The 22673-nt window shown below is 42.7% G+C and overlaps 1 protein-coding gene across 1 annotated transcript; it reads left to right on the top strand.

Annotated features, from left to right (window-relative positions):
- The first annotated feature begins 1949 nt into the window (after positions 1 to 1949).
- On the top strand, positions 1950 to 22472 carry CHST7 (carbohydrate sulfotransferase 7). The gene is made up of 2 exons (XM_034757904.1): positions 1950 to 3695; positions 21922 to 22472. Exon 1 carries the CDS (start codon positions 2268 to 2270, stop codon positions 3666 to 3668), a length of 1401 nt encoding a protein of 466 aa, XP_034613795.1. The 5' UTR covers positions 1950 to 2267; the 3' UTR covers positions 3669 to 3695; positions 21922 to 22472.
- Positions 22473 to 22673: the final 201 nt, after the last annotated feature.

The raw sequence follows: 22673 nt of genomic DNA, 5'->3' as shown, positions 1-22673 counted from the left end.
GATGGTGGCAGGGAATGACCTCAAGGACAGAAAATATAAGGTTCCTCAATTAAAATGGTAGCTGAAACTGTCAACAAACACAGAATAATTGTAATCACTGTATCCCACATTACTCATTAATTTGTTAATTAGTACCCCCATTAATTTAATGGTATAATCCATTTTTATTAACTAGTTTGTTATGCATCCATTTTCAACTGCTGATGAAGTAGGAGAAATTACCTGTCATAGCACTGAAATGTCATCAGAGTAAAGCCAAGTTTTCAGGTTATAAATGTTCTTTATTACAGCAGCCACAAAATGAATTTATCACTTCAAGTGTCTTTTGATCTTGCCTCTGTGAATAAATGGAAATTCTTGAAAAATGGTTAATTTAATAAAATGTAGCAACCCCACACTTCAAAAGTAAGCCCCTAATCCTGCAAAACTGTTTCATGGAGGTGGACCCTTCTGTTCATGTGGAATCACATTGACTTCAGTAAGATTCTGCATGAACTCAGGGAATGAATTGCTGGATTTTGGACAACCTGAGATATGGAGAGTTAATATTAGGGAGACCATAATAGAAGTAATTACAGGAAGGAAGAAAGGTGAAGACCTTTATACAAAAGTTTCAACTGAGTAGTCAATCTCCAGGGCAAAAGTTAGCCCTTGTAGAAGTGACACAAATTATTTTCCCATATATATTCGAGAGGTTTTTTTTTTCCAGCAGGGGTGGAGTGCCCTCTTTTCTCTCCCCAGTCCAAATCCAATAAGGCTGATGGATGTGAATCAAAGCACAATATTCATTTCTCACTTGGCCCCAGATCCTGCACTGGAATCCACTAGTGCAGAATCTTTACCTCTGCAATCAGGACCATGGTCTTTACATGACAGTTCATGTCAAACTATCCTTTAGTGAAAAATTCTGGAACTGCAATAATGGTAGCAAATGTTTTCTCTTAAGATTTAACCCCCTCCCCAACTCTCTACAGTACCAAATCTGAAATATTTTTGCGGTCTTTTGCAGATATTCTTACCTGCTGTGCATTCAGTGCAACTTTCTAAAAATAAAACTAAATTATTTTACAATTTGCAGGCGGGTTTCCTGGGCTTCTACTAAGGTTTAGAAGGTCTCCTGAGTGGGCAACACAAGAGCAACATTACTAGAGATCAATATGCCCTTCCTTTTCCTAGGACCACATGCCTACCCATTGCCTCTTCAGTCTCATCTGATTGCTGTTCCTGGGATAAACATCCCTTTGCAGGACCTAAGGGAGGAAGGTGAGTTCCCCCCAGTGTAGTGTATAAAACAAGAAGTGCAACAAGCTCGAAGAAGATGTTTCTCATCTATTAGGATATAATCATGTAGCTCTTTACTTGTAACAATAATTATTCAATTTTCAGATAAGAAATATTATTTTAATTACCCCGCCCCCCCCCCCCCCCCCCCTCTTGATCTACTTCTGTACATCCTTGGTAGAGGATCGTGTGAGCTAGAAAGCTTATCTCAGGATCTGAACTTTCCCCATGTTTGCAGTAGGTTTGGATCTGAGGTTCCAGATTAGGCCCATCACTACTTTTTTGTATCAGAAAAAGATTTTGCATCCCATTTTTGTGCCCCTTTTAAATCAACCCAGCACCTTTCTGCAGAACCCCTGGACCTTCCAAAATCATTTCTCGTGTGTGTGATTCCTCTCTTTCGGTTCATTGATAGATCATCACCCCCTCACTAGTAAAAAGGCTACCAATGCAGTCTCTCTACTAGGTAGAGCTGCAGAAGAAGGGGCAGGTTCAGTGGCACTGGCACAATTTGTACAGTGGTGCTGAAAGCCACTGAACAAAATTACAAACCCTCCCTGCATATGAGTGAAACCACTTCAAGACAGCAGCTCTTGGCTGGTTCCAGAAAGAGGCCACTGAAGGTTGCAGCCTGATGGGTAGGAAGAGGCGGTTCCTCAGCCAGCAGGGGCAGTTGTCTGTCTGTGGGGAGCTCCAGCAGCTGGCTATGGGGAAGGAAGGCGGGGGCAACAGCCGCTTTGCTGTTCTAGCCGCGGAGTCTCCGGCACGTGGGCGTGTTTATCCAGACGGGGAGGGACCCACGGAGCCAACACCTCCCAGGCGCCGCCTCTGCCCTCCTCCAAGTTTTGTGCGCTTTCCAACAGGCAGGACTCTCCCTGCTGCTGCTGCGGCGGCGGCGGCTCAGCCAGAGCCCAAGCACAGGGCGGGCGGCGGCGGCGGCGACTGGCTGCAGACGCCGCTGCCCGGCAGCAGAGCGCGGCGGGGCGATGAAGGGGCGGCGGTGGCGCTGGCAGCACCGCCGCCTCGCCCTGCTGCTGGTGCTCTACACGCTGCTGCTGCTGCTCCTGGTGCCCTACGTGCAGGACTACGGGGCCAGGCGGAGGCGCGGGGCGGAGGAGGCGCCGCTGCAGCCCCGCTGCCCCAGCCTGCAGGAGGTGCTGGGCGAGTGGGGCTGGGAGGAGGAGAAGGAGGAGCAGGAGCAGCCGCCGGGGGGCGAGGGGGCGGCGGCTGACGGGAGCGAGGCGGCCGGCGGCGCGAAGCGGCACATCTACCTGCACGCCACCTGGCGCACGGGCTCCTCCTTCCTGGGGGAGCTGTTCAACCAGCACCCGGACGTCTTCTACCTGTACGAGCCCATGTGGCACCTGTGGCAGGCCCTGTACCCGGCGGACGCGCTCAGCCTGCAGGGCGCCCTGCGCGACATGCTCCGCTCACTCTTCCGCTGCGACTTCTCCGTGCTGCGCCTCTACGCCGCCCCGCCCGCGCCCCGGGACCCCCTGGCCCCGGGCGGCGGCAACCTCACCACGGCCGGCCTCTTCGGCTGGCGGACCAACAAAGTGATTTGCTCGGCCCCGTTCTGCCCGGACGCCCCCCAGCCCCGCCACGAGATCGGCCTGATCGACGGCGCCGCCTGCGAGCGGAGCTGCCCGCCGCGGGGGCTGCGGGAGCTGGAGGCCGAGTGCCGCAAGTACCCGGTGGTGGTGATCAAGGACGTGCGGCTGCTGGAGCTGGGCGCGCTGCTGCCGCTGCTGCGGGAGCCCGGCCTCAACCTGCGGGTCATCCAGCTCTTCCGCGACCCCCGCGCCGTGCACAACTCCCGCCTCAAGGCCAAGCAGGCGCTGCTGCGGGAGAGCATCCAGGTGCTGCGGAGCCGGCACCGCGCCGAGCCCCGGGGACTCCCCCACCGGCAGCTCCTGCCCGCGGCCGGGCTGGGCGGCGGCGGGATCCGGGCGCAGCAGCAGCACCGGGCCGAGTTCTTCCTGAGCGGCGCGCTGGAGGTGATCTGCCAGGCCTGGCTCCGTGACCTGCTCTTCTCCCGCCGCGCCCCGGCCTGGCTGCGCCGCCGCCACACCCAGCTGCGCTACGAGGACCTGGTGCTGGAGCCCCGCGCCCAGCTGCGCCGCCTGCTGCGCTTCGCCGGCCTGCCCGTCCCGCCGGCCATGGAGAGCTTCGTGCTCAACATGACCCGCGGCGCCGCCTACTCCTCCGACCGGCCTTTCCTCATCTCCGCCCGGGACGCGCGGGAGGCCATCCACGCCTGGAGGGAGCGGCTCAGCCAGGAGCAGGTGCGCCAGGTGGAGGCCGCCTGCGGCGAAGCCATGAGCCTCTTGTCCTACCAGCCCAGTGCCGAGCCCGGCGGCGGAGCCCGGGAGGGGGACAGCAGGTAGCGGCCGCCTCCTGGACGGGACATGCAGGTAACAACACGCTTCCCTATCTTTCTACCTGCAGAGCCTGGCCAATAATGCAGCAGCCTTTCCTTGAGAGAGGGGAGAGCCGGAGGGAGAGGGCGACAGGTGGAATCTCCCTTCTAGGGATAGGAAGGGGGTGAGGGTGAAAGTCTGGCTCTGTTGAAGTCAGTGGGACTTTTGCCACTGGATATCTCTACGTGTTGAGATGGCGGTGTCATTTCTGGCTGGAGGCCAAACCCTCTTGCTAGCTCTGATTGAACCTGTGTGATGAAACTGATGAGGTCTACACAGCAACTAGACACTGGCCTGTGCCAGCTGACTTCTGGGGTGGGGAGCTGTTTCATTGCTGTGTAGATGTCTGGGCTTGGGTAGGAGCCTGGGGCTCAAGGACCCTGTGGGGTTGGAGGGTCCCAGAGCCTGAGTTTGGAAGTCTACATAGCAATTAAACAGCCTCATAAGCCCTAGTCAGCTGGAGTGGGGCAGCTGCAGGTTTTTCTTTGCTGTGTAGACATACCCTGAAAGTGTAACTGTGGCCATGCAAGTGGTGGGATAGGTTAGCTGCTGGAGTACGATCCCACCTGCTCATACTTAGGAAGCCAGCTTCTGCCACTACTGGCGCCCATCCTGACTACACTTATGTTTTTAGTGCCCAAGTCCAGTCAGAGCTAGTGTGGGTCTGGCTCCCCAAAATGGAAATCACGCCTCCACCTCAAAGAGTAGCCATTGACTTTAGTGGGGCCAGGGATTTCATCCTTAGTGCATTAGGCTGGAGGAGGGTTTTACCTCCTCACTGTGTTGAGAACTGGGTTAGATTTTAATTAAGATAAGTGGGCCAGGCTTATGAAGTTATTCTCCAGCCACACTGGACTTTACTCCCCACTGCTGACCTTGGGACTGTCATGCACCTAGTTGCACCCACTCAAATGAGGCCTGAACATCTGGCTTTAAAATTGCCACTGTTAAGCTTCAGAGTTAGGGTGCACTGTTGAGATTAATAGGGACAGTTACTCTTCCTACAATGCTGTTGTTTCAGGCCAGGAGCAATATTTCTGTCCATCATTGCAAGGTTATTTTTGCAACAGAGTTGGAAACTTTTTTTTTTTTTTTTTTAAAGTGAAAGCTCATTCTGCAATATTGTATTGGTCAGAAAAATGCAACAGTTGAGTTAGGAATGTGACATCCCTAGACTACAAGCAAAGGAGTTGGGATGCAGGAAGACATTGTAGTGTACCCTCCCACATCTGATGGGAGCAGATCTAGTTAGATCTCTGTTCCCCAGGGCTTTAGCAAACCTAGTCCTAAAATGTTCCAAGAATTGGTGCTTTCACTCCTTCCTCTTGAGACTTTCCCTTTATGGGTTTGTGACTCGACCACGTCTGATGTTAAAGGCACACTGTCAATTGAGAAATCCCAGTCAAAGCAAACTAATACTCTCCTTAGGTCTGGTAAAAGTAGCATTTTAAGTTAGAGCTGAAAAGGCTTTAAAATAACTTTATCCCAATTTTCTTGTTTTTCATTTGTCTTGGATAGTGAAAATTGGTAAGTAACTGGCACTTCATGGTTCTTTGGAATTAGAAAGCATTGTACATTGAAGAGATGATGTCAACCCTAATTTATCCTTACATCTACATCTTGTAAAAGCAGGCTCTTATTAAAAACCTAAAGCTAACTAATGTTTCTAGAATTTTTAAAATGGGAACAATCTTTAAACATTCCAGATAGTATGAAACTGAAGTACTGTATACAAAACTGTAACTCCTTTGATTCTTTTCATTGCTCAAATTAAGAGAAATGCAAAGAATAAATACACAGCCTAAACAAGTCATATCTTCTTTTTTTATCCTAATTTTAATATAAGGGGTTAATGTTTCTTTTATCATATGATTCCTTAAGACTATTAAGTAGAATTTAAACTATTTTCATAAGAACACTTACACAAAACAGGTTAAGCCTTGAATTTATATTCTATATTTGGTTTTATAAAACTTAACAGACCTTTTAACTACTTGGGGTGCAAGTTTATAATGGAGAAAGGTGTCTTCACCTGAGAAGGGCTTTGCTTCCATTCACACTAACCCAATAACCTAGTGACTGGGCTGGAGATAATCTTTCTCTATGTGGATTATAGTACAGCACTGCTAATACCATATGTGGGAGACGCATGAAGTCAAAGGAAGGAGAGTTATTTCCATTTCCTTGTATTTGACTCTAGTACTGTAGATTGTGATCACAGGAATGGAGTAAGCACTTGGCTACAGGAAGGGGTTTGAAGATGTTTGTTTAATCAGAATTCTTAAATTCTCTTTACAAAATTCCTAATGTAGGAATGTTTTAAAATTGGTTTGTCATGTCTAATGTGACTCTCACGTTCTTCTGGCTATCTTGTAAAAACTTCTGAGAATGAAAAGTGAATACTTGATATTTCAACTTTGGTTCTCTGCACTGAGATTACATTTTACTTTCCTAACTTCCTGCCTGACACAGGGTGCTGCAGTGCTCAGGATTCTGTCCCTCACATCCTATCCCAACAATAACATCCTCTCAGCTGGTAAATTTGCACCCAAACAATTTACAAATATTTCCTAACAAGGTTAAGACAAACTAATCTTGGCAAGCTCTACCTATCCTGAAGTTTGTTTACATTTTTTAGGGTTCAGTTTGAGTTTTAAAATACTAGTTTCAGTTGAACTTCCTGGAACTCACAGTATCTTCAAGTATCTGACTTGTCCTCAATATCGACGTCCTTTCTACATCCGCAGTTGAATTTGTTCATTAACACCACTGCTCCTTATTTTATTAGTGATCAGTTTAAATGTATTTTCCTGCCCTTACACTTTATCTGAGTATGTATTTTTTGTAGTTTTTTTTTCCTCCACTGTAAAGTCTGTCCTGCAAGATTTCTGCAGTGTAACTATATGAGCTATTAACATTCCACCTTTAGAGTAATTCACATTTAAAAAAACATAATTAAAAACAGAAATGTCCTGAAACCAGTACTAGGCAATAAACATAACTGAAGAAAGTTTGCAGAGTTCAAAATCTTAAGAGTGGGATTTTCAAAAGCATCTAGGTCACGTTCAAAGACCGTAAGACTTGTGCATCTTCAGGGTCTAGATTTTAAAGGTATTTGGCCATTGCTCCACTCAGTGTTGCAACGCCTAACTGAATTAGGAGCTGAACTCTTATTTTCAAAAATAACATAGGCATTTAGGACCCTTAGTATCATTGACTTCCAAGAGATCTAGACTCATAAATTAGGCATTGCAATGCTCAGTGAAGCAATCCCTAAATACTTCTAAAAATCTGGGCCCTAAATCACTTAAAGTGCTTTTGAAAACTTCATCATCAATGCATTTAAGGCTGACAGCAAATTAATGTGAATTTTTCCCTTGAAGATGTATTGTATCTTTCAGCCTGTTTGCAACATACTCTGCTCAGTCTGGAAACGTACCTAGTGAGTGTTGAGCACAACAATATAGTGTCAGCTAACAAAGAATATTGATATTTATCTACTCTGCTGTAGGGGATTAAGAACAAATCTTAAATCAGGACTGGCGCTGTACAGTTTTAGTATTTGAGAGCTTTCGCGTTAAGCAGATCTTGTTGAAAGTGAGATGGTGAGAAACTATGGTTAAATTGCATTCTGAGAACAGCTGAGAATTACTGCTGAGATACTTTGTTTTGCACAATTTTAGCTCTTCATAGGAGAGATTTTACTTTCATTTTAAAAAAGAAATCCCAATTCTAGTGAATGTGGTGGTTAAACAAAAAGTATAATCGATCATTAAGTTGGAGGGGCAGCACCATAAACACTTTTCATAGCTGAGCTTAAACACCACAGGCTTAGAAGGGATAGATCATTGCCAAAAATTCATGAGATTTTAGCAGTTTAGGCTGAGATTTGGAACAACATACTTGCATTACATCCTGTGTAATGACTTAACAGCTTCTGTATACTATTTAATGGGAAAACAGGAACAAAGCTGATAAATGTTTCAAAGGATAATTTGTATCATATGCTTTAATGATTAGCTATTCTGCATTTACCTTCAGATATGTAGGAAGTCGAGCAGTATAGCTGTTGGTAAAATATTACATTATACTTAAAATTTATTCCAAATCTGAGACTTCAGATCTAGACTTTGATTCATATGCATTAATACAATCAATATAACTGCACATTTAAACTGACAGTCTAGGTACTGTGTGATTTGCTGTACTGATACACATTTGCGTAAATGATGAATTCCAATGACAGCAATATTTACCCCTCGTTTTACTTTGTTTTAATTTGGCACTTCATAGATCAATATTTAGGTGGTAGTTGTAGAACAGGGGTCAGCAACGTTCAGCACGCGGTTCGCCAGGGTAAGCACCCTGGCGGGCTGGGCCAGTTTTATTTACCTGCTGACGCGGCAGGTTCGGCCGATCGCGGCCCCCACTGGCCGCGGTTCACCGTCCCAGGCCAATGGGGGCGGCGAGAAGCGGCACGGGCGAGCGATGTGCTGGCTGCGGCTTCTCGACGCCCCCATTGGCCCGGGACGGTGAACCGCGGCCACTGGGGGCCGCGATCATCCGAACCTGCCGCGTCAGCAGGTAAATAAAATTGGCCCGGCCCGCCAGGGTGCTTACCCTGGCGAGCTGCATGCCGAACGTTGCCGACCCCTGTTGTAGAAATTCATGCAATATGCTGGTGTATTTCAAGTACAGAGGAAACAGTCTTAATATTTCAGGAGTATTTTTATATTTTTCCCGATAAATGCAAAGATGTACAAATTTATGATTGTGATTTCCTCTAAAAAGGGTTAAATGACAGTGGACTTTCTCATTTCTTAATGGTTTTTATATTGCATGTGTTCACTGAACAGTTAAAGATTTTATTTTTTCCCTGTCAACCCTGCAAGTTCAAAGAGAGGCCCAGAGTCAAACTAAGTTCTTTCCTTTTCTCAGCTATCAACACTAAAAGTTTCAGCAGGCCAAATTATGCCCTCAGACACTTATGCAAACTTGTTGCAATGGAACTATATTTCAGAAGGGGGGAAAATTATGCTAAAAAAAAAACAGAATATGTTCTGAGATGCATTGGCTCTGTAACCCTAACAAGAATATAAAGAATTAAAAACTTGTCACTAAAGCTGGTTGATAGGGACAGTAAGGCCTGGGCAACACTAGCGGGGGGGTTCAAACTAAGATACGCAACTTCAGCTATGCTATTCGCGTAGCTGAAGTCAAAGTCTCTTAGTTCGACTTACCTGGCCGTCCTCACAGCAGCGAGTCAACCGTCGCAGCTCCCCTGTCGACTCCGCTTACTCCTCCTGTTGAGATGGAGTACGAGCATCGATTCGGGGATCAATTTATCACGTCTAGACGAGACGCGATAAATCGATCCCCAATACATCGAACACTACCCGCCAATCCGGCGGGTAGTATAGACGTACCCTGTATAGTATGTGCTATTTTGAAATAGGGAACGTTCACCAGGGGTTTAAAAAAAAAAAACAATGGCTGATCTGGATCAGCTGACTTGGGCTTCTGGGGCTAGGGCTCAAGGTTGAAAAATTGCTGTGTAGATGTTCTGGCACAGGCTGGAGCCCTATCTCTGGGACCCAGAGAGGGTGGAGGGTCCCAGAGCTCAAACTCGAGCCTGACCATCTACATGGCAGTTTTTAGTTCGGCAAACCCAAGTCAGCTGACGGCCATGGCTGTGCTGTGGGTTTCTATCCCTGTGTAGACGTACCCATAATCATTTTTCAGAATAGAGCCACGTGCTGTATTAAATGTTGGTTTGCCACTTGCATTAAACTTGACAGAGCCCTACCATTTTAGAGAAGGAGCTAGGAAGAACAAGACTGTCAGTGAAAGATTTGACTTGACAGAGACGTTTTCAAGATCCTATTTGTGTTAATCTTGGTCTTTCCGTTTGAAATTCTCTTGACCTGGATCATTTAATGTGCAGTTTAAATTGATAGCCCTTTTTAATCAATTAAAAGCCTCCTGATGTAATATTTTTTTATGAGTGGGAGATCCATCACTACTTCTGTTTTAGAGGGATACATCTGGCAGCCTTGGCTCCAGTAACAGGCCAAAGACAGAATAACTTCTCAGTACTGAGAATGTGATTATCTTTGTATCTAGTGCCAAGAAACTCTAGCTGTCAGTACTGGTGTGTTAAGCTGTGACCTACATTACCACCTTATTGGGTTCTGACCATTCACAGCCAGGCTTATCTTGCATTGCTTGACTGAAATGAAGATGATGTTATTCTAGATGGCGTTAACAGCACACATTATTAAGGTTGCCAGACATTTCCCCTTATAAGAAAGACCCTGTTTTCAGCTACTTATAGTGTTGTCAGACTTCAACCACTTGGGCTGAAATGTTCCAATCAAGGAGTTGGGGGAGCTGAGATTGGCTGGGCAAAGAAACTGGGACAGGGAGCCAGGCATGGGGTCGGAGGAGACACTGAGATTAGACAAGGAGCCTGGGGAGTAGGGAACTCAGACTGGAAGGGCAAGAGATTTGAGACAAGGAGTTGGGGCAGAGGTGAGTGAGAGACTGGGATGCAGACTACAAGCCTGGAGGGAGAGACTAGGACTGGCTGGGCAAGTAGACTGGGACAAGATTAAAGCCTGAGAAGTGGAGACTTTGACTGGGTAGGTAAGGAGAATGATATGGAGCCAGGGGTGGGGAAGAGACAGGACTGGGACAGGTTGGAGGGGGTGGAGGCACAAGGTGTCAGTCTTGAGGGAAATGAGCAGACTTTTCTGCCCACTAGAACATAGGCCCCTCCAGAGCCTAGGATGGAACCTGAGATTCCTGAATCTCATAATTCCTCTGCTGTCAGCAAATATCTATGAAACCTACTGGCAAACTGTCTCTTCTCCTCCTTCTAGTTCTGGTCCACACATGATAATCTACTACTGCTATCAGTTACTCTGTTAGCTCCAGTGGCAGGGGTCTGTGTGGTGGAGATAAAGGTTCCAGTCCTCTTGATGAACACATGGGTGTCAATATGATGCCACATGATGGAATTTCTCTTTTTTCAGTTTGTTTTTTTAAAAACCTAGGTTAATGTGACTAGTGACACTGTGTACAGCGTTTACTGTTTAAAATGCTATCGGGTACAAGCCTGAAGAAGCTCCAGTCTAATTCGTTTTTTGAGAGGGGTGGTATGTGTAAATTGATAAGACGATATCAATTATTTTTCAAAATGTGCATATGTATAATAGTACTGGACACACATATTAAAAGAACAGTATGCAAAGTCAAGCACTCAAAAGTTAGAAAAAGCCAGAATTAAGATTGTGCAATCTTAACTCAGCCCCTTTCTGTGTATGCTTGTTTTTTTCCACGGGACCCCTGCCTCATTCAGTACACAGGTTGGACCTGCTCTGGAGATGAATCAGGGTTGTGTGGTGAAGGAGACTGTTGTCTGTAGTACCCCTGCTTCACTTGTTGCAGAAGTGGAAAGATGTGTAGTAAATGAGGTAGGGGATTGCCGAAAGGGAAGGATGGGCTCATGGTTGAGGCAGTTGAATGCTATCCTGGAGAACTGAATTCTATTCCTGCCTCTGCCAAGAGTTACTGTGTGATACTTGGCAAAACACTTAAACTAAACTTTTCACAGGTGGTCCCTGATGAACTGGTACTCCTCTTCTCGGTGCTCAACTTGACACTGTGGTCTGATTAGCAGACATGCAGAGCACTCACTCAGCAGTGAAACTGAAATCAATGGGAGCTGTGCTTGAGTATATAAAGCACTGTATCATGGTAAGTACTCTGGAAAACCTGTACTTTAGTCATCTCAAATTGGGCACCCAAAAGGAATAAATACTCTTCTATAAAATGGGAATGATTACCAGCCCCTCATCTCACAGGTGTTTGTGAAGATCGAGAGATTGATAAAGCATGTGACTCATTCAGATACTACAGTGCTGTGTGTTACCGAAAAGCCCACAAGAAAATTAATAATTCTTTATTCAGAGCAGGGTGTGAATAGTGTGTCGTAAATAAGGCCGATAGCCACAGCTTCAAAAATAAGGAGAAAATAAAATATTGAACTACCTACTCATTAACTGTGCACTATCCATCCTCTGTACTGACAGAGGCAGGTGTCCTATGGGAGAAAAATGATACGTGATCAGGTAATTAAAGAGAGATGTACAAGGGCGAGCACATTAATGTTACAAGAGGCAACCTTATTTCTGGCATTTCCTAACTTTGGAGTGCTTAATTTTGAAACCTTAAATGTTCTTTTAATATACCGTATGTATATTTCTGAAAAATAAATAAGACGCCTAAGCTATGTTGGCAGAAGGGTTGGGATTCTTCCTTCACTCTCCCCAGCTGAGCAGCTGCCGCTCTGAGAGGGATGACCTGAGTGAACACTCCTTTTCAGAAGCTGATTCTGAACTACTTACAGTATATAACTACATTTGATGTGAAATGTATGATCAGGACTAACTGTAAGGCATGTCCTTCTGGGGGGAAATATTGTATTATGATTTAACTGGAAAACAATCTATTAGCATCTTCTCTTATTGAAGGCTTTAATTTTAGCAAAGTCTCATTAAATATTTAAGTTCTTGTTTTGACAAAGTAGTTAATTCTACTTAATTCAGTCACTTACTATGACAGTACAGTATTTCATGAAACTTAAGCCTTGGAGAGCTATTGAGTTAAAATAAGAACTGTCTTAACATCGGTTTCTCAGATAACTGGATAAGTATGTTAAGGGTTTGTACGAGCCAATTTCCTCTCTGAAAAGAGGTGTTTGCTAGAGGATTGCTTACTTAAAGCTGGTTTTGACTGTTTCACAAAGGCAGAGGCAGTACTAGCCCATTGGGGGCTCTAAGCAGGAATATTTTTGGGGTCTTCCTCCCCTCCCCCCACAAAATAAAAAGTGAATAGGGGACCTGTTGAGCTGCTCGGGGCCCTAAGCAATTGCTTAGTCTGCTTATGCCTAGCGCTGACTCTACACAAAGGTTTCTGTATCTTTAACAAAGATGAAGACATCTACAAAATGGACACAAGTGACTTCGGACTGCTTTCAGGTCAAATACATGCAAAATGCTTGTACTTCACAATAAGCAGGGACTCTTCAGTCATAGCTTTCATTTTGAATCACAAACTTGTTAATTTGAAGTTAAGCCTTCCAATAAACTCCCTGATTAAAATATAAGTAATATTTGCATTAGTCAACGTTCTCCTCTAAGAGCTTAACATTTAAGCTCTAATTATTGTCAGTCATTCACAGTCTGTATTACTGATACTGTAGATTGAATCTTTTGCTTGTGGTCTCGATCCGTTTCAGTAGCTGTAAAGCCACAAAGCCTCTGTTACCTTTATACTGTCAGACCCTGGGCTGCTTTTGATTTTCCTTAATATATAATGCTCTTGACTTAGGGCTAAACGAGTATGTAATTACCAATAAGCCATTTTAAGACTGTCAACAGGCTGGGCTTACTTTGAAACTGAAACTGAAGTTTGCTTGGAGTTATTCCAACATGTTCCCTCATGCCAGTATCTAACTCTTAAAAATTCCTACCATGAGTTCTGGTTTTAGGAGTCAGACACCCTGGAGGCTGCTGTGGGAACATTCTTGAATGAGTGAGGATTTGGAGACAGATGTTGTTGGAAACATAGCCATTCCTCGGCCAGTCAGTGGGTTGGGCTATGTGGATGTCACAATTGTATGGGCAAATGGCCCGTGGTTCTGAATGGCTGGGCTGAACTTGCAATAAAAGAAAATGTATTTTGTAATCTCTTCTGTTGGAAACAATGATCCAAGCACGCAGGGTACAGGCTGCCTTTGGTGGGAGACAAGAATCCTTATTTAGTATTTTATTATGAAGTAGCTAGAATAATTTTCAATTAAGGAGTATGGTTAACGGATGCAAATGTTTGATCATATACTGCCACTTGGAACTCTGGAGATTGGAAAAAGCAGAGATCCTACCCTAAAACAGCTTTTCAAGAGCATATGCATGGGTTCTTAATGGCCCTTCCATGGAAGATACTATCTTAATTTCTGGGTAAGCTGGAGATGACTGCAGTTAAGGTTGAGTACATAACAGTTTAAGTGTAAAAACGTTCAGAGATATTGTAATTATTCCAAAAACAAGAATTATAACAACCTAGATTTTTTTGGTGTAGGTTACACTTAAAAAGAAATCAAAACATGCTAAGATGCCCATTCACCCTTAACTCGGCCTGTAGTGACACTATGCAATAACCATACTTTAGTATATAATATGTTGATTTGTCATCCCAGATTAAACTAAGGACATTCATTCCCTCCTCCAATGGTGTCACAGTGTGAGCTAAGGTTGTTTAGGTACCTTGAGGTATGAAAATGCATAGTTAACACATTTGGGTTTCTTAAGTTTAACCTTAACTCTGAATTGCCTCAAGCAAAATTCCCAATGTGTATATCAGGGAGTTTTACTTGTGTAAGGACTGGACTTGGGTCTTAAGTGGTAAAACACTAAGAGTTTTATTCTATTTATTTTGTGTAGAATCTTTACATCAGTTAGGCTGAATCATGAGGCAGGTTAATAGTTCTGAGTATCTGAACATTGCCCAAGATAAGCTTTAATTTAGGCTTTGTCTACAGTAGAATGTGTTTGCTGGTACAGCTATACTGGCAAATTCTCATAGTGGAGACACAGCATATACTGGCAAAAGAACTCTTGCCAATATGTCTTATGCTTGCACCCCAGACTGAATAAGCTGTACCAGCTAAGTGACTCTTTTGCTGGTATAACTGCATCTACGCTAGGGTTTTTGCATAGTTTTGGCATAGCTATGTCAATCAGATTTGGGGGAGGGGGAGAAATCACACCTCTGACATAGCTATATTGGCAAAAGTTTTCAGTATAGACTGAAACCTTTCCTTGTATGGTAGTTGCATTATAGATGGAGTGCTACCATGAATAGCTGAAGTTTCTTAGGCATGTGCATAATAACCCCCATTCTCAGTTGTTTAAAGCTTCCTGAAACATTCACCTTTCTTGTTTGTGTAGAGCCCAAGCATGATTTTATTTGTTTCTAAAGCTGGAGGAAAAAAATCATTCAGCAGAAGTGTTGCTCTGCCCATGAAACAACTTGTAATTTTATTCTAAAAGAAGCCTAGTTCTGAGCAGGGTGTGGTATAAAGTGGAAATTTGGCAGAAAAGGTGGCATTGAGGGAAGAGAGGTGCCTTTTAGGGCATGTTGTCTATGCTTCGAGCTAAGGGTACAATTCCAAGCTTGAGTAGAAGTACAAATGCTAGCTCTGATCATCCTAGCATGCTAAAAATAGCAGTGTAGCCATGGCAGAGTGAGCAGAGGGGCAAGCCTCCCTGAGTTATGTGCCAAGTGTACAGGAGGGGTACGTAATTGGGGTGGCTAGCCCCTCCTGCCGCTCACTCCTCTGAGGCCTGGTCTATACTACCCGCCTGAATCGGCGGGTAGAAATCGACCTCTCGGGGATCGATTTATCGCGTCCCGTCGGGACGCGACAATCGATCCCCGAATCGGCGCTCTAACTCCACCAGCGGAGGTGGTAGTAAGCGCCGCCGACAAAAAGCGGCAGAAGTCGATTTTGCCGCCGTCCTCACAACGGGGTAAGTCGGCTGTAATACGTCGAATTCAGCTACGCTATTCACGTAGCTGAATTTGCGTATCTTAAATCGACTCCCCGCTGTAGTGTAGATGTACCCTTAGACTATGCTCTATTTTTAGCGCACTTGCTCAGTCAGAGCGTGTGTGTGTGTGTGTGCGTGTGTGTTTCCCAAGCTGGGAATCACATCCCCAGCTCGAAGCATAGGTGAACCCTGAGTATGGGGGTAAAAAAAAAAAAAAGAGATTTAGCTGAATTAGGGGTTGGCATATGTGCTGACTTTAACTACCTCCCAGTATTCTGAGTGACATGAGCTGCGCTCTGTGTGTGTGTGTGTGTGTGTGTCTAAATACAGGAGTAGGGAAAATGTTGTGTATTTTCTGTGCAAGTAACTTAGGTGCAGCAAGTAACCTCATTTTCTGCACCCCTTGCAGCACTATGAAATTAGTGTGCAACAGATGTTAGACAACTGCTTATTGGTTATTTCTTACTGGTGACTGTGCAGTGAAATATGTAAGGGCTGGTTACTGCCTGCCCCAGAGTTTCTGCACACCACACCCTTTGCAGGGGCACTTGCTTCCACCACTGACTTCTCTGCACAAAGCTGTGAGAGCATAGAGCCATTGACAATTCATGCATAGAACACAATGTTTTCAAGAAAATGGCATTGGCATTCTTATGGTATGTAAGCAAATAGCAGTGAAAGTATTCTTTAAACCCTATGGAAAGATGATGTTAGTTTTGCAAAGTGAAGCAATCGAAAGCCAGGAAATAGAAAAGCTGACGGTACGTGCACAACTTCAGCTGTGCTCCCTTGTATGTGTTGCAGTGTGGATTTGAATTACATGATCCGAGATTACTGTTGTTACGCAGCATGCCTGCCTTACTCCTTGTGAAAGTTGGACAGGATCTCTGCCTCATGCTTGGTCCAATTCTGTTTGTAATTCCAAATATAAACCCAGAGCAACTATTAAAAGCAGTGGAGTTACCACTGTAACTCAATAAATCCTTATGCACTGTGGATGGTGCATAGTGAATGAGAACATAACTAAGGCCATACTGGGTCAGACCAATGGTCTATCTAACCCAGTATCCTGTCGTCTGACAGTGGCTAGTGCCAGATGCTTCAGAGGGAATGAACAGAACAAGATAATTCTAGAAGCTCGGACTGATCATTCTATAAGTCAGTTTTAGGGACACCCAGAGCATGGGGTTGAATCCCTGACCATCTTGGCTAAGAGCCATTGTAGTAACTACAAGGCCTCCTCCCTCATTCCTAAGGCCCTTCGTTTTTGGTTTTTATTTTATTTAATTTTTCCTGGGAATTTATTACTACAACAACAACAACAACAACAAAAAAACAGGTGAAAATTGGTGGAAAAAAATCTATTATTTTTTCTGCATAAATATCAGGGTTTATTTTGGTGGATGGAAGGATGGGGGGAAAGTATTCAGTAGATTAATACTTTGATGAATGAAATTCAGTGTGATTTACTGCAGAACTAAAACAGAATTCAAAACACTGCCAGCTCTACATTTAAGAAAACAATATATCCCTAATCCCAATTTGAATAAACCGTTTACTGTTGTAGACTTTGAATGACTAGCCTATAAATATTTACATTTAATAATTGGGCCACACCATTTGCAGGACATATACTCAACTTCATCCTTTTCTCCTGTTTTTGTTTTTTTAAAACGTTTGAATACATCTTTATGTCCTGAAATATATTTTGATACAGACTTTTGTTTTCTTATTATAGTGTCAAATCTTTAAACTTATCTGCTAACAGCCTGAAATGTGTACGTGGTGGGCGTGAGATTCATCAGTACATTCAGATGCGCACACACTTCAGAGCTTGCGTGCATGCCTGTTTATTGTATCTTCTAGATTAATACATAGCCTTACTTGAACAAGCAGCTTTACATATACACCCAGACTGATATATTATCGTAATACATATATCTCTCATTGCAATGTATTGCATTTTCCTAATAAAACAAGTTATTTTTTTATATATCTGAATGATACAAAAGTCGGGTGAAAATCAGGGGAAAAAACGAATAATAGTTTTTGTAAAACCTGGGATTTTTTCAGTAAAGTCGGTTTAAACTGAAAACGAAGGGGCTTACTCATTCATGAAGTTTAGACAGGACTGGCAATATAGCTGATGAAGTTGTGAGACGAGGGGTCCTATGACCCGGGCAGGGCCTATTTAAATTTGCTGTGGGTTTTGCTTAGTGCTTTAGATGTCCTGTTTAAGTACAGAATTTTTTAAAGTATTCAGTTGACAGAAAAGCAAGCTCTCGCTCTTTCTCTGTGTATAGCCAAGAACAGTAACTTTTTTCCAACTTGGTGCACTTGTTTAGCATATCTACACATTGAATTCAAAGCATATGTTCCCCTTCAATTCTTACCTACTATAGTATGAAATTTCTGTGAAACGAAGAGCAATTTTAAATGTTCTATTTCTCATTCCACAGAGCCTCATTCTTGTTTCAATATTAAAATGAAAACAGTAGAATCAATGTCTGTATTCAGTTTTATTTAAATCTTCAAGTTAATAGTGAACCAGAACACAAACCTTGTATTTTAAAAAAATTCACATTTTCAAACCATATCAATACACAGAAATAATAATGAGATCTGATAAAGACTTTGTCATGTAGAAAATGTCTCTTCAAGACTGACTCTGAACACATTGGTTATTTTTGTTACTTCAAGCATATTGCAGTAACCTCTTTCTCTTAGCAAGGGGTTAAAATAGTAGTTATCCAGAATGTTCTAGACACTTAGTGGAAAAGGTTAGGGAACTAGATTAACAAATACAACTGCATTGAGACTGTTGTATTCTCAATCCAAAACAAATGCTGCCTTCTCCTGCAGCAAGAACTAGTCTATTTGATAAAAACTTACGGGTTCCCCTGAAGACTGCTTAAAAAGGATATTGTGACTTTATCGCTAAAACATTTTTTTTTTCTATTTTGGAGGCAGGGAGAAAGCCTGACTATGGAATTTCTACAGCTAGGTTCGACTAAAAGCTATTCTGTGCACTTGGGTTCTTTGCCACTGTCCACAAGATGACTTGCATCCATCTCCTATTGGAATTAGTTAAGTAGAGAATATTAGTGTACTGAAAATATTAGTGTACTGAAGAGGGGGGGGGAGAGAGCCCTCTGAAACTGGTCTTCAGTCACCCACAGAAAACTTGTGAGAAGAGAGTTCTTATGCCTTTGTTGTAAAAGGCATACCGTGTTCCTTTATTATTAAAGGCATTTGAGAACAAGTGAGGCACAGGGTCAATTTATCTGGTTTATATATAGCTTCTGAAAGTAGCCATGTTAAATGTTGTGGTCAATATTTGCATTTCCTAAGCATAGATTCTCATTCTCTCTCTCTCTCTCTCTCTCTCTCGACCTAGATGGAAGGTTCTTGCATAAGTAACAGAAGGTGACAATTTTCCAACAGGATGGATTCAGTAATACATTGCAATGTTATTGGAGTAGAGCGCCTTCTGCAAGTTCTAATGATCTTCATTAAGCTACAGATTTGCACTAAGTAAAATTAAGTATTGCCAGCTGAATAAGAACTTGCAAGACCTTTTACTTCTATGCCCTCTCTGCCCCTACCCATCCCCCAAAAGCTAAAACCTGCTAGCACAAGAATAATCTAAACCCTTGCTCTGTCATGGTAGCCTCTCATCTTGAGAATGGTGATTTTGATAGCGGGATCTCCTTTTCAGACTTCTCCTGTCCTTCTTTTCTGTCTTCAAGCCTGACAAAAGTGAAAAGGACGGATAGCTCATAGTGGGAGAGCTACACTAACTGCTGTCCAAAGGGGTACATGTGTTACTGCTCGTGGCTAAAAACCGACATTCCTTTGAACCAGTTTAAGATTAAAATAGCTAATGTTTACGTGAACAACTTCAAGCACACAGATGCTACTTCCTTTGGACATCTTTACAGGTATGAAGACTCTAAGGCCATTCCTTTCAGAATCCAGCAATTAAAACCTCACACACACAAACTTCATTCACATAGGCCTGGGCAGACCTAATATAGTCCATGGATTGATGACAGTATGACCCAGAGCTACCCTCCTCTTTAATACAGAGGGGCAGCCCTGAGACTACAAATCTCAGGAAGGAGTATTTTTACTTTGATTGAAGCTGCAGCATGGCATGCTCAGACCTGTAGTCTCAATGGATCGCACACCGCTGTTTAAACAAGTATGGTGACTGCAGTCTTGCTTCATTTTATAGAAAGCCATTGGGACCTGTCAGCTCTTTCCAAGTTATCAGTATGGCCCTCGTTTGGGCAAAATTTGGAGGAGTCTTACTGAAGGGGGAAGATGAGTGATGAGGCCCCGATCCTACACCATTGAAGTCAGTAGCAGCATTATTGCCATTTACTTCACCGAGCATAAAGATCTCAAGCCCTAAGTGAAAAACTAAACAATTTATTCCTGAGCCAGGCTGGCCACAGTCCTGTCCTTATGCATTCTGATAGCGTAAAAGTGGGTGAACCGTATGACAAAATGAAAGTAAGTTTTGATTTGAAAAGACCAATTTGCATTGTAAGTTTCAAACTGTTTCTGGAATAGCTCCCAGAAGTACTTTAGTCAATCCTGTAAATGGTGCTTGTCTGACACTAACTGCAAGCTTACTAAAAAACTGCAAAAGGTAGGCTATAATAAAGTATGACAATGTTACAGTAAGTAGAAACCTATCACAAGACTCATTGAGTATTTTCATATGCACTGGACTAAAATGACACTTACTGCAAATGAGTATTCATAGCAATTTAGTACTTAGCTTCCCTGAGGGCTGCTGCTGCAGCTTTTGTGTCTGACTTTAGTTTTTCCACAGTGCTCATGGACAGAAAAAGTGGGAAAGGAAAATCAGCCTCCCGAGGAAAGCTACTTCATTACAGAGCTTTACATCAGAGACTAGCCAAGTGATGTATGACAGTAGTGGCTCAGCAATGCAACATGGACACCCTGGAATAGTAAATCCAAAAGTTTGATGGCAGAAAAAGGGGATGGCGTGTACAATAGCTCTGCTACCTAGTTTTGAAAATGATGTTCCCCTGGAAGTAAAGTGTCCCATTAAGAGAACATCTATAACAAAAGCCCAGCTGAAGGGTTAATATCCATATTTAGTGAGAATCAGAACAAACTTTTGTTTGATAAAACTTACTGAATAATAGGAGTACACATAAGAGTTCATGGTGCCAAGGGCCCACTGCATTATATGTGGGGTAATATTAGGCCACTGGAAGAATGCATCGTGTGCTAAGGGTTCCTGCTGTCATATACTTTATTCAAGCTAAGTTTTAAAATACTCTTCTTTGGTAAATAAATGAGTTTTTGGAAGAGGGTGGGGAAGGGATTAGAAAGCTTTAACTTTAAGTATGCAGTCATTTGAATTTTAGTTGTGTAACAATTATGCTAGTTGGACTTAATATGGGTTTGGCTGTGCCTTTACAAGATAGTCCATGACAAGGTATCAGTTGAAGTATGTCTGTCTGCCATTTGCAGTGTAAATTCTGTTAAACAGTACTAAGTACCCAGAGAAGTATACTATATCCATGCTAAAGTAGTGATGCTAATTTGACATATTTATGGTTTGATAACGTGTTGGTAAAGTTCTCATGGAATGCAAAAAACTCAGTGGATCTGGAATATGCAAATTTAATTAATTTAGTGTAGGATTTGTATTAATAATTTTTAGTGGAGCTGAATTACTGACTTACTATGTCCAGGAAATATTATTAAAAAGGAATCAAATTTACAAGATAGACATATGCTGCTGGATTATCTTCAAAACTGAGAAGGGAATTTACTGAACAGACTGCTTTGTCATTGACTTGAGAAACAAGTTTTGTGATCAAATTAGGGTTATAATGTTTACATACCATTGATTTTCCATCACTGCTGCATTACACTGCCAGGTAATAGTTTCTCTATCACAGGACAAAATTCAGTTCTCTATATATTCAATCTATAAAGTATTTGTCATTTGACAGTGAGTGCAAGGCCTGTTTAATCATTTACATTTATTAATTTGCAAAGTACAGGTAAATCCATTAGTGCATTTGTCCATTTATGCGTACTTGTTCATACTTCTCCTGGTCTGTATTTTGTTAAACTAATACCTTACTGATCCACTGAGGGGTCTTGTATTGTTGTTAGATCTTTGAAAAGGGATGAGTGGCTGCAGTCTTGCATGTATGAACAAGCTAATTTGAGCACAGGGGTTATTCTTGAAAGTGAGTATATAGCTAAATCCATCTGTTGGAAAAAGCTTGTCAGTACATAAGTATACACACAGCAACAATTTTTCTGCTTTTGTTCAGTGCATACTATTAGCTTTCACATTGTTTTATTGTAACTGGATTTCTTCTCCTCCGCCATCCCCATTTAAAATTCTTTTATAGTTCTATATATTTTACTGACAATTTATTGCTACTTAATGCAGTTACAATACTGAGATTGAGCTACAAGCTTAAAATTCCTAGTTTAAAAAAAATTCACACTGTTCTCTTAACATGTCTTCTATTTTGAGAATACTGAAGCTAATTGCAGAAAAAATGTTCTAATACAGTATTACTTTTTCCTCTCTCCCATAGCTTGAAGTGCAGACATTGGAAGGATGCGTTATGGTAACAGCCAAGGACTGAAGAAAAATTCATCCCTGAAGAGACTACATTCCACATCCTTTCAGAACTTCAATTTATGCTAACAACTGTACAGTTTTGCATAGCAGGACACATTTTAATCACCTAAAACAGGTGGACACAATGACTTCATTTCCAGTAAGGATATGACAGTGCAATATGGACAACTATGAACCTCCAATATGGAGTGGTTTATTTTACAGTTTGAAGCTGCCAGTCTGTGGTCAATTGTAGGTGCTTTTTCTGGCAACAAGGAGACTTAAATTTTTAAAGTTACTGACGATACTTGGACAAATCATCTACCATTGCAAAAACTCAGTATTTGCAAACGTAGTATTTTACACTTCAGTATTGTAGCAAAACTTTCACGGATCTAGGTGGTGAGGTTTTTTTTAAGTGCTCTGCTTCCCCACCCTGTAACTGGGAATTATTTTATCCTAATACCAGGACTGTGTTTTTAGAGTTCTGACTACAGTAAATTATATAATAAATTGTGAATTTGATTATACAAACTTTCCCTTGGGAGTGGGGAAACAGTTGAAGTGCTGCTTCCATTTCTACTGCAGTGACACCTAATCCACAGAAAGCACAGTAACACCACACCATACTCTTACAAGAAACTGCACAGAAACCTCTGGTTGGTTGGGAAGGAAAAAAAGGTTCAGGGCTGATAACTGGTGTCAGTTGGCATAGCTGAGGTTCTG

The sequence above is a fragment of the Trachemys scripta genome, chromosome 1 (assembly GCF_013100865.1).
Source record: "Trachemys scripta elegans isolate TJP31775 chromosome 1, CAS_Tse_1.0, whole genome shotgun sequence".
NCBI classification, from domain to species: domain Eukaryota; kingdom Metazoa; phylum Chordata; order Testudines; family Emydidae; genus Trachemys; species Trachemys scripta.
This window is presented reverse-complemented; position numbering and strand designations above follow the sequence as displayed.

Bases quoted from the DNA above. Each gene is read 5' to 3' on its own strand.
- CHST7 (XM_034757904.1), top strand. From the start codon at position 2,268: ATGAAGGGGCGGCGGTGGCGCTGGCAGCACCGCCGCCTCGCCCTGCTG.